The sequence below is a fragment of the Spodoptera frugiperda genome, chromosome 20, assembly GCF_023101765.2.
Source record: "Spodoptera frugiperda isolate SF20-4 chromosome 20, AGI-APGP_CSIRO_Sfru_2.0, whole genome shotgun sequence".
NCBI lineage: Eukaryota > Metazoa > Arthropoda > Insecta > Lepidoptera > Noctuidae > Spodoptera > Spodoptera frugiperda.
Genome location: NC_064231.1, coordinates 926,305 through 948,970, shown reverse-complemented (window position 1 = coordinate 948,970; position 22,666 = coordinate 926,305). Strand labels below are relative to the sequence as shown.

Below are 22,666 nucleotides of genomic sequence, written 5' to 3'. Positions count from 1 at the left end.
TTATATTTCGGAAGATTACTTTTTATGATAACTCCATTATTATTTTACAGTTATCGTTGTTTTTCAAACTGATTGTTAGAAAATATCTTTATTTTCTCACCATTTTACATTTGTATAGTGCTGTGAGAGTGGTGTCTGTTTGAGGTTGGACCTGTGTTACAGATCACTCGGCCCGGGTGACCCCCGGAGGCATTGAACTGTATAACTATAATATTATACCAAGCTATAGATACTTTGTAATGTAAGTAAATAATGAAACTGACAATATTTCCTCTATAATTCGCCATAATTTCATCAATGTCAACCGTTCATTGGAATTTGTCACGGCATTCGTGTTGTAGAGATATTTTACAATCCTCGTATACAAAACTAATCTCGTAACCTTGTTAGACATTTCCAGTTGTTTAATAACTTTTATTCCTTTGTAACGGAGGTAGTCTGCAAATGTTTCCTTTACTTAGAGCGTGGAGGAACAAAGGAGTGCAGCTAATGCGTTTCTTTTGTTTAAGTATGCACACATCGAGACCGCAACTTATGGCCGAGAATATTTCCCGGTGCGAGCGCTCTGTATCGACTATCGAACAATACTCTAGCAATGGGTAATACATTTTTCAAGGCGCTCGGGGGCGGTTAGGTTGTATCTCTTCAGAATTGCACTCGACTGACAGTGTTACGTATTACTGCAAATATACGGAAGGATATTTAAGAGATCCAATATATCTACATGTCTCGCCTGAACCGTCTACTAGTGCAGATCCACGCCGTTATCTAAACGTTCGTCGGGGCCATTACACTGCTAATAATTTGAATTACTTCGAGCTAGAGCACACCCAAATGTGGTGAGGGTTAAATAGTGAATACAAACACACGAATGAGGTTTAAATCATTTAATAAAATAAGTGATGTATTAATTTCTTATAAAGAACACATTTTAAGAGCAGTCATTGGCTGTATTGTTGTTAACAATTGTTCTAACAAAATAACAAGTGCTATGGGAAAATAACATGGGCGCTATGTTATTGATTCGAAACTGATACAAAGTTGGTAGTAAATTCTGAACAGAACAGAACATAAACCCGCTGCGAGGAGGTGGCGTCCTCGTCAACGTCGCAATGACTGATGTAAACGAGCCATGTTCAGACATGTTCACAAATTGCAACACCGTAACAAGTTCCACAGATCGCTTCTAAACATTGTAAGGCCGTTTCTACGTAACACACATCTTCACAATATATCAAGAACATCAGAAGTTACATAAATTTAATATGAAGCCTCTCGACAAACATTAAATAAAAGGACAATAAACGTATGTACCATAAAAATATTAATATTTAACGCTATATTCAAATATCGATTTCGTAATATTCTTCTGTACTCTATGTAGTTCTCACAAGAAAAGAATTTTTACAAGTTTAAGTACCGACATCTATTACAACAAAGAGTTAAGAAACATTCTATATTGAATCAGTTTTACAAAAACTTTCATCTTCCTTGCCGAGTTATCTCGCCAATAAATTTATGCATATCAAAATATATACCAAATACATTTATGTTTCCATTGGGTCGTCATTGATATCATTTATTTAAAATATAACGCGACATCTTTAATATGTATATTAAAAATTCTTACGGCTAATTCGGTAACTGAATGTAAATGGATATGACGTGTGGAAATCATATTTAGTGTTTACAGTCCGCGTGACCCGAACTGCCCACCTGTGGTACTGTTCAACGAATGTGATTCTGCCGCATTAAATAAAAGACTAGTGTTTGTATCTATTGTAAAATATATGTAAAAATAATAATTATTATTAAAATAAAATATACGTCTAAGTGCCACTTCCTTCACTTTATAATTATGGCACAGAAAGACAAGGAGATTGTTAAAAATAACGTTACAACTACACTATATGAAACGTACAAAATTAACTACAAATTTACAATTGCATCAGGTACGTACATTGTGATTAAACAAAACATTATTAAAATAAGCGTGTAGCGACGGTCGGTTAGAGCGTGGAATGAAACATATATGCAACCATTTCATATGTCGTATGTATAATTGTATAACATAAAATATTTCATAATTATCTATACTTAATTACGAAGCGTTATCAATTTAGCATAAAATCATGATGGTATAACAAAATATTTGCGTCTAATAAACACAAGACGAATGCATAGTAACCGAACATGTAAGTATAATGAAATTACTAACAAATAGCACCTAGACCGGCACACGAGTGCGGCGGACACAGTCCATATAAATATGGCTAAGAAACAACATGATCAGGCAAGCAAAGTCGAATCGTAACCGTTTCATTGGGAACACACAGTCATTCACTACACCCTACGTTGAATAAAAATTAAACTAAAACAATAATATCATTCTTCATCCCGTCCAAACAGATCAAGAACTTTAAGTCGTTTAATATCACTCTTTAAAACATTATATTACAAGAATCGATAGACAAAGATATTTGTTCAACAAGAATACTCTCACATTGAAACACTTGGAAAGAACAACATTGCGTACAGCGCGATTGGCGAGCGACGCCCACAGTTTGTAACTTAAGGACTGCCGTCACATCGCCGACCCTTGGCTTCGTCAAGGGAAGCTGATGACACAGACTTTGATCAAGCTGTGTAACACCTTGTTTCGTGCCAACCTTTTAGGTTGCAAGGTGTGCTATCCATTGGAGGACAGTTCATCTTTGAGCCACTGGGGGACAGGCCGGCCTATCCTCACGAGGAGCTTGGACAGCGCCGTGTTGTGCGGCGTGTAGTACCGCTTCAGGAACTTGGCAGACCTCTCCTCCATCGGCGGATATATCCGGCCCTTGGACTTGCCGAGGCATTTCGTCCTGTCATTGCCTACTGCTTGACAGAAAAATCCTTTTTTCGCGTCGTATCTGAAACAAAAATGTTGAGTAAAATATTTGCCTATCTTACGTACTCATACATCACGCCAGCCCTTTATCCTATTGACGTTCAGTACACCGGACTATTATTTACAGGACAGTAGGCACACGATCGATCTTCTACATTATTTGCCTACATTTCTCCTGCTAAATTTCCTATCTCGTACCCGTGTCTATTATTTGGTATCTTTCAATAATTTCATCTTCTATTTTGCTTGAAGCGTCCGAACCACCGGAGCGTGATTTTCAGTTATTGCAAACCATACGTAACGTAATATTTAGGTTTGCTAGGCATATCTTATTCATTTATTATATCGATACGGAGGGGATACAGGCTAAGATTAAATTGAAACTATCCTATTTTAGTATTAAATGAAACCAAGTACACAATTGAAAGTAGGAATGCGATAGTACAATACAAATTCATTGGTAGCGAGTCCGACAGCGAAGAACGAAAGGCTATTTTCCTAAGAAAGGCTTAGAATTGCAACAACCTGCTTTATGTAGATAGGGCATTATGCAGTGATATTAGTCCCAGCGAGCTGCTTCTACGAAGTTGCGCCTAGAGTTTAAAGGGCCATTGTAGCTAAGTTATCGCCAATTGTACCGCTGGTCTGAGCGGTGACCGTACAATATCACTTTACAAGGTGTGTACCAGCTTTATGTCTTCGTATCTTCTCTAGTTCGTTGTCTCAGCATAATACAACGTCGGAACAAGAGCGCGGCGTGTCTCAATATACTTAAACAGCATTATCTTTACATTAAATTCTCAAGCGTCTTTATTTCTGCTGTCCGCACAATTATTTGACAGTGATAAGTCAGAATTTTTAATTACGAAGACATGGATAAATAAAGTTACGGATTCAAAATGTTAGCATTCAGTCCTACGCGATGGGATTTGACCTTTAAATTTGTGTGAGTAGGTGGTGAAATTACCTACTTATATTAAATACAATTATTTGAAAACAGATTAAAGACTTTGTTCGGGTGTGAGTTCATAGAATCTATTACATTTCCAATTTGAGTATTATTAAATAATACGTAGAAATATCTTATGTAGGATGATACTGTTTCTCTCTCCTACTCCCATGGGACACAGGCTCACGCTGGCTTTATGTACATTATGTGTGTTTGTATCAGCAGAAATGAAGGTTAAAATTTGTACCTACACAGTTTACATGTCATATTCCTACAATAAAGCGACTAGTATAGTAAAAAGTAGATTTCAACATAAAATACACTAGGTAAGTACTTACTTGAGCAACTTATTGTAGTCGATATGCGGTGATATCTTGAGGAACTTCTGCAGCGTGTTCATGACGCCAGCAGGCTCGGACCGCAGCAGCGAGCCGTCGATGATGTGCAGCTGGTGGCTGCTGTACTCCGCCAGCCAGCGCTCCAGGTAGTGGCTGTACTTGCCTGGGTTTAGGCAACGATTTCTACGAAAACAATAAAAAGATGTGAAGAACTGGAACTTACTCCTTATATAGTTACTTTGAATGAGAATAAATTATACTGAGAATGCATTGGAGTTGGAACGGAACAAAAAATAATTAAGGATGACGAAGACATCAACTAAAATAAACGAGACTTTAGATTAGGATTTTCGAGGAAAAATAAACATAATAAATTCCCCATTAAAACCAAAATTCATAATATTTAGGGTAGAAAATACAAACAATATCAATTTTAATAATCCATTCTGAGCACATTAGCTTGCGGAGGAAATGCGCGTGATGCTTGATAATAAATTCATGGCGCTGTCAAGTACACAATAATCTTTGAGGCGCACGCTCACAAATATAACTGGCTTATTTTAATGTTAAATGGATTCTGGAGATGTGCCGTCACGTAGTCTTGGGGAGTCGGCCTGGATTAGATGCTATAGCACATCCAAGGTGTTATTTATACTGCTGCGATGTAACTAACAATATTATGCGTTACTTGAGTATCTTTCATAATTAAAACCAAATAAATAAAGCTTTTAGACTTGATTTCTGAATGAAGTAACCACTTCATCATTTTCGAACATTGGATGAATGAGGCCTTTGTTGAGCAAGGTTTTACTGAATCACTAAGTATCTAAGTAACGGCACACAAATGATTTATAGACTAAATGTTTTGCACTATAAAGATAAAGCACAATCTAAGCATCTGGCTATTCATACTAAGTTGGGCTGTTAATTGAAACTAAATCGTTTTCATGCCTATTGGCCCTTCAAGCGGGATTACGTAAGTCAATAAGTCCCCCATTTCCTCCAAGTCGTAATAGCGTGAAGTTAAGGAACCAAATGGTATAAACGAGTAGAAGGGGATGAAATAATAGTACAGTGAAGGCATTACATTTGTTATTAATGTACAAGCGCCGGGGTTCGCGTGGAAAAATTGTGATCCAATATGAGAGGGTCGAAGGCGGACGTAAAATATACGTTTTTGCTTGAGATCGAAAAAAGAGAGACTATATTAGGGAGCTGTAGTTGCGCCCGACATCCGACAAGTTTTATTGCTGCGTAGAACAAAGAACATGTATTTAACGTTTGTTTTGAACGCTTTACAATTTAAATGGCTTAGTAGTAATCCGGAACGTGGCTTCTTTGCATAAGGAAAACAGAAATGATAAATAATAAGTAATATTATCTGATCACAGTATCCTATTATAATAATTACATAAACAACACAGACAACTCATATTTTCGTAAACATAAACTGCAATATAAGTATGTAATAGTAACCTAAAAATATATTTTTAAAATAGTGAAAATGCTTACCTTAAATCCCGGAGGGGTTTTGGCGCGGAATCATTCGCCGTGATGACTGTATGGAACGTGTAGTTGTTGGCGACCACATCGCCGTGCGACCGAATGTGTTGGTACCACGAATACGCTCTGCACAATAAACACACGGATTTTAATGTGAATTATTCAGAGCACGACACGTTACTGTGATATTAAAAATATTCGTTAATTTCTACGGGAGTCTCATAGCTGTTTCGTTCTGTTCATATTTGGAGGCAACGTAGTGGAAATGTAGGTCTCGTATTAATTGGACTATTTTTTGGGAATGTTTTACAATCGTACATACAGGGATTTACAATATATTTTAATCTTGGGGATATTAATATCGATCTGGAAATGAAATCAAAACTGTGATAATACTATAACACAAGTAAATGGCGTCAATATGAAAATATATACAGGCCCATAGCAATTACAACCTGATACCTTCATCTAAGTAATTACTTAAATCACAACAGTAGAATTAAATCATTAGTCTTCGCCTTGAACAAAGTTGTTCTCACGATCGATACATAATAATCTATAGCTTTGTTTATTATTATAACAAGTTGAAAACATATAATTATTATGAGTCCTATTCTAAATATTGTAATAGCAGCAAAAATATTATCAATGGTTTCAATGGTCAAACACCACACACTGAAAATAAAGTTTATTTTATTAATACAGCTAGAAACGAAGCCAATGATATTAAAGGATATATTTTAAAGTATTTTGTCAAGTAAAAATGTAGTATTGAAGAATATAAATTCAAGACAGCCAATGCTTGACGCCGCACCGCAATAACGTTTCGGATTTGAGCGAGCAGTTTTACTGGCTTGAGTTACGATCTTCTTTTGCAGACCCACGCTTTTCCTCAATCGACAGTAATTTACTTAAGACTACTAATGACGAATTACACAAGATAGATTTGAGTCAATGTTTTTGTTTTATTTCGCTTTTTACATTCGAATTGCTTTACGAAAACATTTTCTTTTTGTGGACTTCAGTTAATGATCTTCCTTGAGGTCGGGTAAATAAGTACTGTGTTTTAGATTGAGACACGGTCAGTGGCGATTCGATTAATCACGGGTGCTTTGACCAATGTAGATGCAAATTCGTAATCCCTTTGAATGAGGAATTCAGTTGCTAATGGCACTAGTGTCGTGTAAATCTCTCTAGTAGCGGTCTATTGGACAAATCTATTACTACACTAAACTTTTCACAAAGACAGCCAATAGTATGGCGCCTTACACATCAAAAGCGGCACCTGGCGAGCACAAAAACGTATGTTTATTATCTTGTCGAATTACTCGAGAAGGAACGTAATTCCTCTTTTGAAAGCGCTCACATTGGTATTGTACATCTCGTTCACATTTGGAGTCTCTTTAGATTAACCATCGCGATCAGAATTCGGTCATGAGACATTAAATTAATTAAGTCACATTCCGTTTCTCATACTTAGAATATCCGAGGTAATTTTTCATCAAACACTTTGTTAACCATGTCCTCAATTCATAGATGCTTAACACGTAGAGCAATTAATTACAACGTATCTATGTACTTTATGTTCCTTTGTAGTTCGCTACAGAGCATATTAAACTTGCTCGTAAATAACCACATTTGGTGTTGCAACAATTAAAACAGAGACGACCGACATATTATGTTGTCTGAGTAAGCTCGAATACAATATAAGTTTGATATAACGAACTTTATATTTCGACATGTTCTTGAAATATTAACGATTTTCTATTATCCTCATTTTTATGCAGAGTACATTTTTCTGTAATATATTTTCATTTAGTATAGAAAAAATGTAATCAACCAAAAACTGATTAGAAACAAATCAGATAAAAAAGATATTCTGCGCAATATAATAAAAATAGGCAAACGTATTCAAAGGAATCTTCACGAAACTTCGTGGACATAAATTCAGGTTTAAAATTTACATTTTGATGAACGCGGCCGGTGGGATGGTTGATAAAATATTTTCTTCTTTCGACATCTTCTAATTACGATTGAAGTTTCGTAAGATTCAAGTGCATCACTCGTTTTAATTGCTGCTACACTCGTGTGGTTTTATCGTTCGACTCGTTTGCAAATCTGATATAAATTTATTATTAATATAGTTGGAGACGCTCTCAGAATTTGAATACTTGGAATATTAATAAGGACAAGGAAAGTCATTTTAGCTTTTATTAGAAGCATGTCCTGGAAATTGTTGAGATAACTTAGTTAAGGTCTTTTGACGGCGAAAATGTCAAGAGATAGGTTAATTAAGATGGTTTGCCTTTTTAATACCTAGTTTCTAGAATAATAAAGCAGCGCTAGTCTCATTCATTAGAGGAGTTTTAATATTTACAGCTTTAACTAATGCTATGGCTGTTGTAATAGAGATTTGTTATACCTACTTTTCCCTTTAGAAAATTACACTGTAAGTTATGTTGTACTTGTTTATGGTATAAGCCGGTAAACGAGCAGACGGATCACCTGATGGTAAGCAATCGCCGCCGCCCATGGATATTCGAAACACCAGAGGCGTTACAAGTGCGTAGCCGGCCTTTTGAGGGTTAGAAATTTAAGGGTTCTTTGGGAATCGGGGATTGGTAAGAGGCTCAATTACCCTATTGGACCTCTGGTAACCTCACTCACACAAGGCAAGCGTTGTTTCACATGAAAGTGTCTACTAAGATTTACTCCAAATAGCTGAATAGTCATGATAGTGCAGCTTGCACATACCGGTGCGCGGTTGAATCGCCAATGCGTTAAGTCCCAGATCCAGAGGATTTACATACAAACCAGTGCGCATATACGGTGGCCGAGTTTAAATGAATGTGCACTTGTGCAGCTGGGTTATAATTCTTTTCAGTTGTTTATATTTACTAACTAAACGAAATATGCTATATTATTATATGCCAGAGACAAGATCGGTTAGAACTATGACATCAAAAAGTGTGCAATGTCATGTGTTTTGTCCCCGAAGGGGTAGGCAGAGGTTCACCTGCACGTAATGCCACTGCACAATGTACACCCACTTATCACCATTTGTGTTACAAGTCCCATGTGTCAGGTGGGGTGAGCCTATTGCCATATACTGGGCACAATCTCAGACTCCGTGCTACTACTGAGAAATTTTCGAATAACCGAAAAAAACCCTATTATAATTCGACCGACCGCTTGTCCGGCAGTCGCACTTGCGACCACTCGACCAACGAGGCAGTCTGTTCAAACAGTGTCTGTAGATTTTTTTTTATGTGTAAGAAATATATAAATATATAATTGTGGGTTGTTTGTTCATACCTTACTCCGAATGAAACCAGATGATCAACACGTCTTGCACTTTTCACCACTAGAAATTAGCTTATAATTAAACGAAAATCTTGACTATCTTACCTTTTAGACGGAGATATAAGTATGGCTATGATTTTAGCGTTGGGCAGGAGTGCGTGCGCCCGCCGCGGTACTAAGTCTCCGTCGAAGTAAGTTGCCGACTTCTCGAACGTGATCTGCGTAGTGTTGCTCATGTTCGGTGGGAAGAAGTTTAAGTACCTGGTGGAAGAAAGGATTTGGTAAGTATACATCGTAATATCTTGTAAGACTTTCTGGTCTCTAAGATACCCTAGCAACAATTGTAAAGGCCTATTCTTATTTTGTAATAACTAGAAATAGATATTAAAAGATAGACGGTAAAACGGGGTGAATAAATGTTGGGAAAATGTTTTAACATCTATTCACCCCATTTCTGTCTCCATTCACCCTTTGAATTCTATTCACCACGTTTTACGGTACCTAGTAGTAGCTTTTATTTTAATAGAAATCTCTACATAGTTAAATAAAGTAAAACATATCTGCTTAAAAGGCATGCAAATTGTCGTAAAAACTTAGACCTTTGAAGAAACAATTGAGTACCTTTTCATATTGTTTTCTGTTTTTAGTAGAAAAGTTTTTAAACCTCCAAACTTATAATATAAACGACAGCAGTTAGCACTCAATGTGCTTTGATTATACAACCTAAGTGCTAAAGTATATAAGTTTTGGTAAAAATGAGGACATTTTTATACAGCCGTCAAACAATTTATGCGGCAGCGGTAGACGCAACAACCAATTTTCTTTTGTCCGCTTCAAGCAGCGTTCAATGTCTGAAGCCATTTTACATAATATGCCTTGAGAAAATTAATGCTAGGAAATATGGCACAAGTTTAAAGTATCTTCAAGTAAGATGATAGCTCCTGAGACTAAATTTATTCGCAACTTTAATTAAGAGACCGCCTCGTTGGTCGTCTGATTCAAACGTTGCGTCCGAATATTTGAGTCTATGTTCACTTTCTAGATCAGGTAAATATTATCGAGGTTTTAGTTTATAAAATCAGATTAATATCATGGAGGCAATAATTTCTACAGCTATAATAAAACACATGCCTAATCTTCCTCTTCTTATTCCCTAATTTTAAACAATTACAAGTAAATTCAAAATCTTTAAACATCATCTTCACAATCGAGGTATTAAGTGTAGGTAGTCACCAATCCTACTAATATTATAAATGCGAAAGTTTGTGAGTATGGATGTTTGTTACTCTTTCACGCAAAAACTACTGAAGGGATCGGGATGAAATTTGGAATAGGGATAGATTATGGTCTGGAATAACACATAGGCTACTTTTTATCCCACGGCAACGCGGGCAAACCCGCTGGCACAAGCTAGTATACTAATAACACTTAAAGCGATTTCTCTATAATTAAACCGTACCTACCCACGCAAGTATTCAAAAGGTCTTAATATAAAATATATTTAAACCACATGTAGGTAACAGTCTTGTAAATTGATAACACACGTTTACCATTTCAATAGTTAATTTACGGTCCTTTCATAAGCATTCGAATATATGAATTGATAGAATAGGCACAATAAGGGCCTTAATGGCTAATTAGTGACATCTTCATCGCAAATCAATCTCTCGTTGGTTATCAAAGGAATGTAAAGGCTTGTCTGAGATCACGTACGATGGTAACAAGGTAATACGTGCACAGCTTCACCTAGTGGTCCAGACTAGAACTTATCTAGGCTACACATCGGATAAACATGAGTCTTCTTACGAGCTCATTATTCAGAATCTTGGGAGAAACTCGTGTCATTTATATTGATGATGTTTTGAATAGTTAAAGGCGATTTACTTTGCAAGGCAATGGTGGTGTTTTGTAAGTGTTTTATAGCTGGAAGGGGAAGTTTTTTCAATAAAGTTAAACTGTTTTATATTGACTCTACATAAAAACTTCCGTGGTTTGTTGAAACACTGTGTTTTATCTGTACTACAGGAACAAAGAAAATAATAATTCGTAAGATTATGTAAGTATCCAAGTTAAATGAGCACTTTTATAAGTGTGAAGCCATTTAAATTCCATTCGCTAAAATGCACATTAACATGCACCAGACTTGCTCCCCCATTATATCCGCATTGTAACATTCTGTGACGTCATTTAAATAAGGAGAAAAGCATTCGCTGAAAGCATTAAAACCTGTGGCCATTCTTTCGTCTCGGCGCTCAGTTGATTCAGCTTCGCGGAACTAACGCACACTGGCATATTCCAAAGCTACCACTAGCCATTGTACTTGATAATATTAGATTACGCATGAGTTATTCAGATATTTTTCACAAAGTGACTTGAGAAGAGGCGAGAATTTAATGCCTTCAAGATTAAGTCGTTGAGAATTTACTTTCATAGTTTTGTTTCATAAATACACAGCTCGTCTAAATGGTAAACAGAAAAGTACGCTATAGTGCTAATGCTAAGTGAAAAGACGGATTTACTTTAGAAATTCTTCAAGAAAACATTAAACCACTTTGAAATAATACGAAAGGTGAAGTGTTAATCAATTTCAGCGCGAGCACTTCCGAGTTTTAACATCGAGTGGAATATAATTGTGTTAAGAACGGGTTTATTTCCATGAAGTTAAAACTAAAATTGAGGAAATAAAACCGTACAATAATAGTGTCGAGTAGAGACTGATTGGATTAAAGTAAAGTTGTATTTAATATAGAAAGTGCAATCACTTAATGGTCGCTACTGGTGGCCACAGCAAATCCACTAGATAGCGGCTGCGTTCGACCCATCACAATCAACCACAACTACCGAAATAAACAAAACCAATATCAAAAGAATACTAAACTTATATCTATACTAGCTTCTGCCAGCGGCTCCGCCCGCAGTTTCGTGGGATAAAAAGTGTCCTATGTGTTATTCCAGAACATAATCTACCCTTGTTCCGAATTTCATTCCGATCCCCTAAGCCATTTTGACGTGATTGAGTAACAAACATACATTTATAATATTAGTAAGATAACTATCTAGCTAATAACTGTGGAAACATTTACCAGGGATGTGTGACTTGAAATCAAATTGTGTGGCTAACACTAAGAACCAAAGCAAAAAAGCACACTAGACTTGCAAATATGTGTTAACGTTAAACAAAATATTTTAATGGATGAATACCTAAACAAACAATGTAAGCACTGCAAACTACTTGAAGGTGACTACGGAGTCACTGAACTTTTAAACGAAGTCTCGAAGAAAAGCTCTGAAATATATTACGCGAACTCACAATCTTTAACTTCGAGATTGTTCCATTTTAAAGTATTGTGTACCTAAGTAACTTTCCGTGCTTCGCATTTTAGCCTTCGTACGTATATTTTTTTATGTTCAATATAGTACAATACGACTGTTTGTGGCTGCTACCTTCGGTTGCAGTTGCTCGACTGCCGTTTGCCTTTTCATCACGATCACAACCTTTAAAGCTATAAACTTGTGAGATTCAATATACAACTACAAAGTTCCTGTTACTTTAGAAATAGAAACTACACGTATATACGTGTTCGTATTACTTCAGTAATATAAACAACAAATAACATAAGATGACGCTTGTTTCGTCTTCGTTTTGTCCCAAGAGTTCGTAGAAGTGTGTTAATGGCAAACCCACTTTCAGTTCTGTTTATTATGTGACCGTATTTATTATGAAACCGACGTGAAATAACGCTTGCGTTGTGTTTCGTGAGTCCTCACTCACCAGAGGCCCAATTACCACCCCCCTCTCCAGTCTCCTAAATCCAGAACAATCCTCAAATTCCTCACTTCAAAGGCCGCACTTGTTACGCCTCTGGTGTTACAAGTCTCTATAGGAGGCGCCGATTGCTGACCATCTAGTGATCCGACGGCCCGTTTACCGACTTATCCCATAAAAAAATATTATTATTGGTCTCATATTACCTATGTGGGAAGCATGTTTATAAATCACGCCCACTAAGCAATTAATAAAAGCCCACGTTAAAATACACATACTATTTTTATTTATTTGCGGAGAATTAATTTACCAATATTAAGTACATATTGCGAAAATATAATATCCTATTTAAATCTGTTCCATATCATTTGGTAACCATTTATTTTAATGGCAGCAATTTAACTTTCTCAATTGTTTTGTAGCCGTATCAATAATAAAGTTACTTTTAGGTGTAATTAATAGTTGGCATCGCCACTTCATTGGATCGGCGGTCACAAGTGTGACCACTAAAGTAAGAAGTTTTGGCTTCAATTCGTAGATCTGGCAGTGTCGCAGAGGTTTCGAAGAAAATTCTCAGCACTAGACGCTTAAGATTGGCATTGTGCCCGATAGACGCGGATAGCTTAGTCTTTTACACACGAGACTCAGCAAACTGGATATCACAGTACCTACCTAGTACTTTAACCTTCGGGGAAATCAAGCTTCACACTTATATATGACGTCTAATTAATAGTTTCGTCGCATTCCCGCACAACTCTCGTTAGAATATCAACTTAAATGTTGCTCGTATAATACTTTAATTTAAGCGTAACTCGGCTGTTATATTAATGAGATGTAACGCGTCACGCCACTTTTGAAACGAACGTGGGCTTTGTAACCGCGCGGCATACTTAAACAGGTAATACTTTTTACCCAAATGAAACCGCGTAGAAAGAGAACATTAAATAAAGTAAATAGAATAATTAACCCTACAGCATAGATACGTATCTTGTTTTAAATATATTTTTCCCGGAAAACCTGTGTTGGACGCGCTTAATAAATTGGTAGGGAAAAGTGAAATATATTGTGGAAAATTTTTCATAAGACTAGAACGTGGGCATTTGTAATTTCAGGATTTTTGGTTCGATGTTGTCGTATATTCCGGCAAATGGAAGGTTTGTATATTGAAATGTAGGTAGTAGTAGTAGAGAATTAATGTGGAGTTTATAAGTATTCGGGAAATTCATCAAAGCCAGGTTTATTTTCGTGTTTAGTATTCGGAGGCAAACCTCGACCGTTGAATGTGTGGTAAGGAATGTTTATAGCGCGGTACTGCAGTCTGAAGTGGCCTCTTTGCTAAGAACCGCGGCAGAACACCGCACCGCTTGCTGTTCGAAACACGAGCGAAAAATAAAAGTGCATCGGCAGTCTGTAGCCGAGGGTATCTAGAACGTACCTTTCTTATTGCATACTACAAGGAGTAACAAAAATCTTGGTAAAGAAAATAATACTGTCGGTGTTTCTTCAAAAGGGAAAGTGTTTGTTCTGAAATGACAATGCCAGAATCTCTATAGAGCTTTGCCCCACCAAAAAAATATATTGTACAGGCATGCCAAATGTAGCATTCAATTGCTGCTCTATTAGTGATAACTAAAAACATGATTAAAAGCCTTTAGAGCTTGCGGTTTCTATATAAATCTAAGAACAAAATATTACATTTAGGTTAGGTACCAGTTTAGATTCATTGCAGTTATAATGGTAGAAATAATTAAATTAAGTGCTTTATATTATTACAATGCTATCATAGGGGGTTTAGCTATGAAAGGAAGGAATTTCATCACCAATATGACCTTTAGTAATCCTACTTTTAATTCATACTCATAACGAAACAACAATGTAAACAGAACAGACAGAGCGAATGTCAAATAATGACTTTTTGGACGTAACTGACACACGCACGCTAATGACGTTTCGTTACATCTAATCACTAACGTTCAAACACGAAATAATAATTGGAATATGCATTCATTATAATATTATATTATAAAAAAATAAATTAACTAACAGTATGTATTTATACCAAATTCATATTAAAATCCGTACACATTACATTAATAAATCCTTTTCTTATTGAATGACTCTTTGTGTTCCTTTTGCAAGCGTACTAAGAAACGCAGATGGTCGCGATAAATACAGGAAGTAGGCCTTGGGTTTTTTAAATTCTTTTTATTTCCAATTTTTATCCGCAACTTTATCAGAATAATAATTAAGTAACCAAGGGTCTTATTTTCATTGCATAATATTGATTAATTTACATTTCTTGTAAATTTATGAAATTAAGTGAGGCAGGTTCTGGCATTGTCATTTGTAGTTAAAACACCCACTTTATAGTGACATTTATATCATAAGTCATCAAGGACCAAAATGTTTTTAAGTTCTCAAAAAATAGTCGTCACGACAGAAAGTCGACTTTAAAACCCACACCTTCATGTCAGATACGTTTATAAACTTTATATAATTAGTGTGTCAATCAAAAATGTACTTACCAATCGAGTCCTTTAAGATAGTTATTGTTATTGAAGAACTGCAGCTCTTCATATGTAGTAGGACTTAGCAAGTTCGGCGCTAGGGCGGGGTGCATGGCAAGGAACGTGTAAAGGGCAGTACTGCCCGTCTTCTGAGGTCCTATCACCAGCACTTTAGGCAGAGTCCCGCACCACTTGCTCTTCGACCAAATGCGCCGGTGTCTGATGTCATCACATGGGTTCTACAAAAAAGGTTTGATTTGAGATTGGTTTCCTTAAAACATCTATCATCGATGCTTAGTTGTAATAGTTTTGGTCCATATAAATACATATATGTTACTCTTTAAGACTCTTAGTTATTGGTTTATATTACAAGGAAACGAAGTCATATAAACATTACACTGAAATCTATATTTTAATATAAACAACTAAAACCCGAATAAATAAATATTAATATTGCAAGTATTAGATTAATATCGGGTATTATAAATATTTAGATAACACATTAACATTGCCGGATAGCTTCTAATTCAACGGAAAGATCTGTTATTAAAAATAAAAGTAAACAGTTTCCATTACCAAATTGTATAGAAATATTACGTGGAAATTAAAATATACTGTTCATTTATATTATCCGATTCTACTTGCGTTTAAAAAGTGTTGTTGATGAAGTATTCGAGGAAATTTTTAAACTCGTGATACAAATATGATAAAAACATGAAACAAAATAAACTTGTTTTGTTTAATTCGATACACGCACTCTATTTTCATATAGCAATCAGATTATTAATTTGTATGAAATCTATTTTATAAAAATTACGACGTTAAAATAGTGTTTCTGTATAATATACATTACGTATGTTGGTTACTTTAGAGTCTATATATAACATATAACATTTTATCACGTCATATAGATACATATCTTCAATTCAAATCAAAGGTTTGTGATCTTGACACATCTTCGAACGAATGCAATATCAATTCTAGTTTTATCAGAGCAATAAACAAGAGCTTTTATGTCCCGCCGCACAAAATGTGATGTATTTTCAATTTCTCTGTCATGTTCCAATGATAGCGCGCATATCTCTCAGCCCAATAAAATATTAAAACTCCCGACATGCATATTGTTCCTCACAAGTTCGTGCTGTCGTGCGAAACGATATATGAGCGTACTCGTGCTTATAAGATCGGTATGGATCCGACATAAATTGTAATATCTGTGCCAAACTGGCGAACTTTGATTAATCACTTTATGTAACACGATATGATTTGGAGACTCTTGCCCTGTGATAGCGCGCGCTTAGTTACGATCATTGTTCGACCGATCGTTCAGCTATCGATAAAATTAATTACCCACGGATCGGTTGTCGCATCGACGTTAACTTTGTTATCGTTTAATTAAATATGTGAAAATTTTAATGCCATAATGATTAATTAATGACAAAACGAAACTCGTATTTTAGTTGCTGTGTAGTAAAATGTGACGGCATGACCTCATTACGAAGTTTAATGAATTATAATTACATTTAAAATTGTACCATATTTATTTTCATAGAGTCATTTTTATGAGCTGAATGTTGCCTGCCGTTCATTTTTGCTCGCTCTGCTGCCCTTGCCTCTAATTAATTATATTGTTAGACTTAGTATAACCTACATCGGAATTTTATAAAATTACATCAAGCCAATGTTTCCATAAATGAGTAGGCAAAGGTAAAATCCTCCGTTATACATAATTATAATTCTTAATTTATGATAGGGCGATTGGATTGGTTTACACGAGTCATAAAAGTTTTCCACAGTGTAGGAAAACTTTCAACAAAACTCCCCTTTAAAATGAAAACATTGTGTTCATTGGAATATTCCGCGGTGCCTATCATTTTCCTCGGTAACAGTTGAAATGAAACGGATACTCGTTTTCCTCCAAATCATTCATTTGTTTAAACTGAAAATTTAGGGCCGCGAAAATCTTACTCAATATTCATAATAGGGAGGCGAAACGATGATAGAAAATTTATGATGAATATTTTCCAACTTTACGGTCCGAATGTATTGAAGCAGAAACGGGGCGAGCAACTGTCAGACAGTAACGGAAAGTTAATTGATTCGAATACAATAGCTCCTCAGCCGACGTCTCCAAAGCGTAACAGTCTATTTTATTTGCATCAAAAGACTCATCGAAGTTTGTTAAATAGAATAACTGATTAATAGATTCACAACTCCAACTGTCGGAGCCACGGAAGGATTCGACTTTGTGTGCACTCAGATGTGAGAGCCGTGTTATAATATAGCGACTGAATAAAATCGAGTTCCTTTGTTTTACTCGTGACGTAATGGAGGATAGGATGAATATGAAATTTCCTTGGCAGCGTAGGTACTCGTACATAATTGTGGTTGAGAACCTCGACGCGTTTGTTAATTTGATGGGCAATGTACGACGTTAACCTTCCCTAGGTACGTGGGCTTTGTATATAATTACATAAAAGGCTTGTTTCAAATTCTCAACAAAACCAAAATTTGATAAAGGACAATTTTCATATCTAGGTCAGCTGAATGTTGCATGCTCCGACAAGATATTATCAACGGAAAAGCCTTTTGCTAAAATGTATAAAATAACTAAAGAGCACTATCGTTCGCTATCTAAATTGAAACAATAACAGTGCACTCAAGTACGACTGTGTCTTTACAAAGCTTTTACGAGCTAGTAAAAAGGTCAAGCTGCTGTTATTACGTAAGATATGAAAATAATTGAATAATATTCATGAATTCCATTTATTACGTACTTAAAATAGAATTTAATGCATTCGATGGTTATCAGTTTATAGCCTAGTGCTACCAGGAGAAGATAAACTTAGAGCGATACATCTCTAATCCGTAATATACAATTTGCCAGCAAATTGCGCGAGTCGGTTAAACACAGGACGCGAGCGACATGGCCAGTCGGTCATATACACGGAATTGATCGATGGCGATACATTAGCGCCCGCTATCTATTTCCATCACACAAACAAGTTATGTGCTGTGTTTAGAACTGATTTTAATTCACATCTCTTTGAGGCGAATTCGATATTTCAGCTGGAATACCATTTAATTTGCTAACCGAGCAAAATGTTTTGCTTTTTAAAAATCGTTCAAAAGAGCAATAAAATTACTTTTCCAATTAAAGTATTAAACATTTTTTTTTTACATATGACCATTTGAAAACGGAGGAACAAAGTTAAATACACAGTATACACCATTTCACAAACAAGTAACAAATTAATCTAGAAAAGTAAGACAGAACCGGGACCAGAGCAAAAACATTTAACCAAGCATAGTTATGCAATACAAACTCATAAACACTCACCCCCCACAGCGGATTCAATTCGTCTGGCCTCAGTTGGAAGTACTTATCAGCCAGTGCAAGCGGCGGTGCAGACGCCAGCCTTACATTAGTCCAACATCGGAGGAACTTCACAACCGACTCGAAGGTGTATAGAGCTAGTCGGTCGTTTCCATAGTTTGACATGTGTGTCATAAACACGTTGATCTGCGGAGAAATTTTATTGTTACATTGACGTCATAAGGGACGGATTTAGAGCGGGAATGGGAATGATTTAGTCGTGTATATCAACATGTTTTTCTTTAGAAACTGTTGTGAAATGTTCTAAAAGTTATGTAATTTATTTCGCTGGCGTTTGACAATGAGAGCTTTATAATTCCAAACTAACCTATATCTAATTATTTATTATATTAAAACCTAATGATAACAAGCACTTAATGAATGAACCTGAAATAACATTAGACTCATTTACCTAATCATGTAGTTCTATAGTAAACGCATGATAAAATAAATGATGGTATTCGATAGTACACTCATCCCCGTAACAAGTATTTGTTTTGAAACACAATGTTGGAGTAGTGGAGTAGTCATAATATTTATTGAGCTGCGCCGTTACGCAATTTATTCGGTAACGCTCTTCACTGTCCTCGACAGTACGCGGCTACAAGTGGTTTGCGTATCAAGTACGGTTTTGTCGACACTAGTGCTGTTAGTTATCGATTAAAAGTTAAACGTGCTCCGTGTCGATGTTATCGAAGTTTCGATGATATAAACCAAACTTCGAAACAAATATTTTCATCCTTTTTAATGTAAATACGAAAACATACACAAACAATAGGGTGACTTTGCCAAAATTTGTCAAAGAGAAATTTAAACGTTCGAAGCACCACAAATGTTAAACGTAGACTAATTTTCGTGACATTGAGACGTTCCCTTTTTCATTAGTAGAAAGTAATTACTAGAATGAAAATAAACTTGCAAACAGCCAAGCTATTAGTGAACTATCAAAGAAATCAGACATGGCGTCATTTATTAATATCACAAAGAAGTTAGACAGGCTTGATATTAGCGCAAACATGTCAAGTGCTCACGGGTTATTGATGACCTTATGAAAGAGTTCCCCGCCCTGAATAGAGCGGTCGAGGCAGCCGGCCGTCCGGCCCGAACTACCAGCACAGCGTTACTATCTATGTATAATGTATACTGCCAACGAATTTGACGTAAACAGCTTTGAAAGCAAGCTCTAGAATATTTTGAGGCAGCTGGCTTTACCATGAGAATCTGCTTTTCTGTGATCCGTCCCATATTTGGAAATACAAAATAACTTTGGTATTTACCTAAATGTTACTTTCACATGTAGGTATGATATTTATGTAAGTCTAAAAAAGATAAAAGGAAAATTCTAATTGTTTATATGATACAATATCAGTATAATGGGTAATTTATAATCTACTTCAATATCAGTACGGGCTCAGGGGGCCAGTTAGTGTTGGGAACGGCAACCGAAATTAAGTGTAATGACTGTAGGTACTTACAGGGTTATTGATGACTGTCTGGAAGAGTTCCCCTCCTTGTATGGAACGGTCGAGACGATGTCGGCCGCCTGGGTACCTCTCTAGTAGCAGAGTATGTGTAAAAAGTCCGCAAGTTTGGCGTGGGAGAACCATAACGCCTCTATGGCGAAAACCTCTTCGTAACCTACGGAAAAAAAAAAACATATTTACCAATCTATGATTGTGGAATTGTTTGAAGTTTTAGTTATGTGCAAACTTTGTGTTTAATTTTTTGTGGTTAAAGATTATTTTGATTAGTCACGTGGCAGAACACGCACGTGACTTAATGAGAGATTGAGAATTGAGTATGTGAGTGAGTGCCTTTGTGTATTTGTTACTAAGTAAAATTTTCAACGACCCACTGATAAAAAAATGCAACGTGTACTACATTGTTCTAGAAATCTAGAAGTTATTTAAACACATAGAACATGACCCTAGGTGACTAGTAAGACATGAGTTAGTAATTACGTCCTGTGACAAGCATTTTTTATATTTAAATTCAGTATTGCGAACACGATAATTAATGTACGTATCAAACTAAGTGATCTTGATACATTTATTGTTTCCTTTGTACAACGTAATGCATGTAAAAGTTGAATTAAAAATATGTAACGTAAATTAACTTCGAACAATAAAATCAATTGTAAATGCTAAAGATATCCTTTCCAGCTTTTTTATAGTCTATCGTACTAGGTTTGTGAACTTTAACGGCTGTAAAAATACGAAGTAACATAATATGCACACTGTATCTCTTCTGCTTTCAACTGTAGATTTTGAGAAATTATAACTCAATTTGAAAACAACGAGTCAATCACGCAAAATTAACTTCTATACCCTCCAAATTACAGATGGGGCCCAGTAGGGCTGATGCCTAATCCGGAGCTGCGGACAACCTAGCGGGTTTACCGGGGCTCCGGCTCGAAAGGCAGCAGAAGGAACGGGGTGGTTTTTAGTCAGTAAGAGTCTGACACTCCCTCTCGCCTCGCCCAAGGCGAGAAAAGTCATTGGATGATTTTCCCCCTCAAAAAAAAAAAAAAAAAAATACCCTCCAAATTAGATTTACATTCGGATACCAAATGCCGTAATTCATTTTGTACACGTGAACATAGGAACGCATTGGAATACAGTACAATTATCTAATTGTAGAGCATGTACTGAGAAACAAAGCGACCAGGTATGTACGAATGCATTTATGTACACTCGAGGACAATATTAAACACACACACACACATAATTTTCACAACGACACATGAATATGTAAGGCTGCACATTAGCGCGTCATGTACATTCCGTATCGTGAAACCTGTTCCCTGGAGTAAGTAAAGATTAAGCAATATGTATAAAGCTGTACCGTTTTACAATCTGTAATTGCTCGGAGCCAAGTTAATAAGTCAACACAACTGTACGGCAGTATGTTGATTCGATTGTTTACGAAAAGTTCGTTTTATTTGAGTACACTCATTTTGTGGGTAAATATTTGAAGAACTTATCGCTTATGGTAGAAGAGTTCTATATACGTGAACAAATATTACAATTGGAGCAACAATGTGAATTTATTAGAGGTATTGTTGGGGCGAGCGGCACCGGCCGCACTCAGATCAATATTCTATTTAATCTGTGTTATATTACTTAGACGTAAACTTCTTTCGTGTGGGTGTTTCATCTTTTCAAGAGTACAGGTGTGTCCCAGTTTTTTCACAAATAGAACTATCCAACGTATCAGTCGTTCAAATAAAAGTAAAATGCTTTTAAAACTGATATAACATTGAGGATAAAAGTGCATTGTTGACCCACTGAATGAGATTCAGTACAACTATATTTAGCTCGAACAAAACAGTACAACAACAAGCAAAGTACGTACAACTCGGAACCGAACAATCCCGTACACGATAGAGCCGTTTTAATCAGACATGATTTCGTTTCGAACATTTAAACAGACATACTTTTGCCGAACAATGTTCGGGTGCAGTGGTATTAATATAATTATTGGAATTTCGACGCCTGAATATCGCGATAGTAGTGGCCCAACGCAACGTTTGTGGTCAACATGAGTTTGGGTGAAGCCGCACACTTGCCGCAAACATTCGGGTGAACAGAACACTTATTGCTACTAGTTCGATAATATCACAACTAGGTGTCGTTAATAAATTTTATGTGATTATATTTTAGCTTGATTGATTGAGTGCATATTATTTGTTGCCATGTAATATGAATTCAGGCTCATTTGTTAACATAATGCGATTAATCTAGGGTCAAATGCAAAACCTTTGTTTCTGTCCTTTACAAATAAATTAGTTGCTACAATAGTTGTTCAGTTATTTACGTGTGTGCCGTTGATTAAATACTAAAACAGCCACTGTCCGACGTTCTAATACAGGAATAACAAAGGAAACCCTTTTTTCCTTTAATAAAATACGAAAACGAATGGCACGAAGTATTCATATAAAGGCCCGTTCAAACCTAACGAACGCAGCGCAAGAACATGAATTCCACCCAAAATTCTTTCGTTGCTCGGCCACGTTAATTAAATCTTTAACTCGG

General features: G+C 36.1%; 1 protein-coding gene across 3 annotated transcripts in view; it reads right to left on the bottom strand.

The window, feature by feature from the left end:
* Window positions 1–872: 872 nt before the first annotated feature.
* LOC118261818 (bifunctional heparan sulfate N-deacetylase/N-sulfotransferase) overlaps window positions 873–22,666 on the bottom strand; it is a 100,601-nt gene continuing 78,807 nt past the window's right edge. For all 3 annotated transcript variants that reach the window (XM_050701671.1, XM_050701669.1, XM_050701670.1), the window contains 7 exons: window positions 20,108–20,270; window positions 18,597–18,779; window positions 15,275–15,495; window positions 9,089–9,244; window positions 5,690–5,806; window positions 4,178–4,360; window positions 873–2,912 (listed from right to left, as the gene is read on the bottom strand). In XM_050701671.1, the coding sequence (XP_050557628.1) occupies window positions 2,690–2,912; window positions 4,178–4,360; window positions 5,690–5,806; window positions 9,089–9,244; window positions 15,275–15,495; window positions 18,597–18,779; window positions 20,108–20,270 (1,246 nt within the window). In that variant the 3' untranslated portion in view covers window positions 873–2,689. The remainder of the gene's footprint in view (window positions 2,913–4,177; window positions 4,361–5,689; window positions 5,807–9,088; window positions 9,245–15,274; window positions 15,496–18,596; window positions 18,780–20,107; window positions 20,271–22,666) is intronic.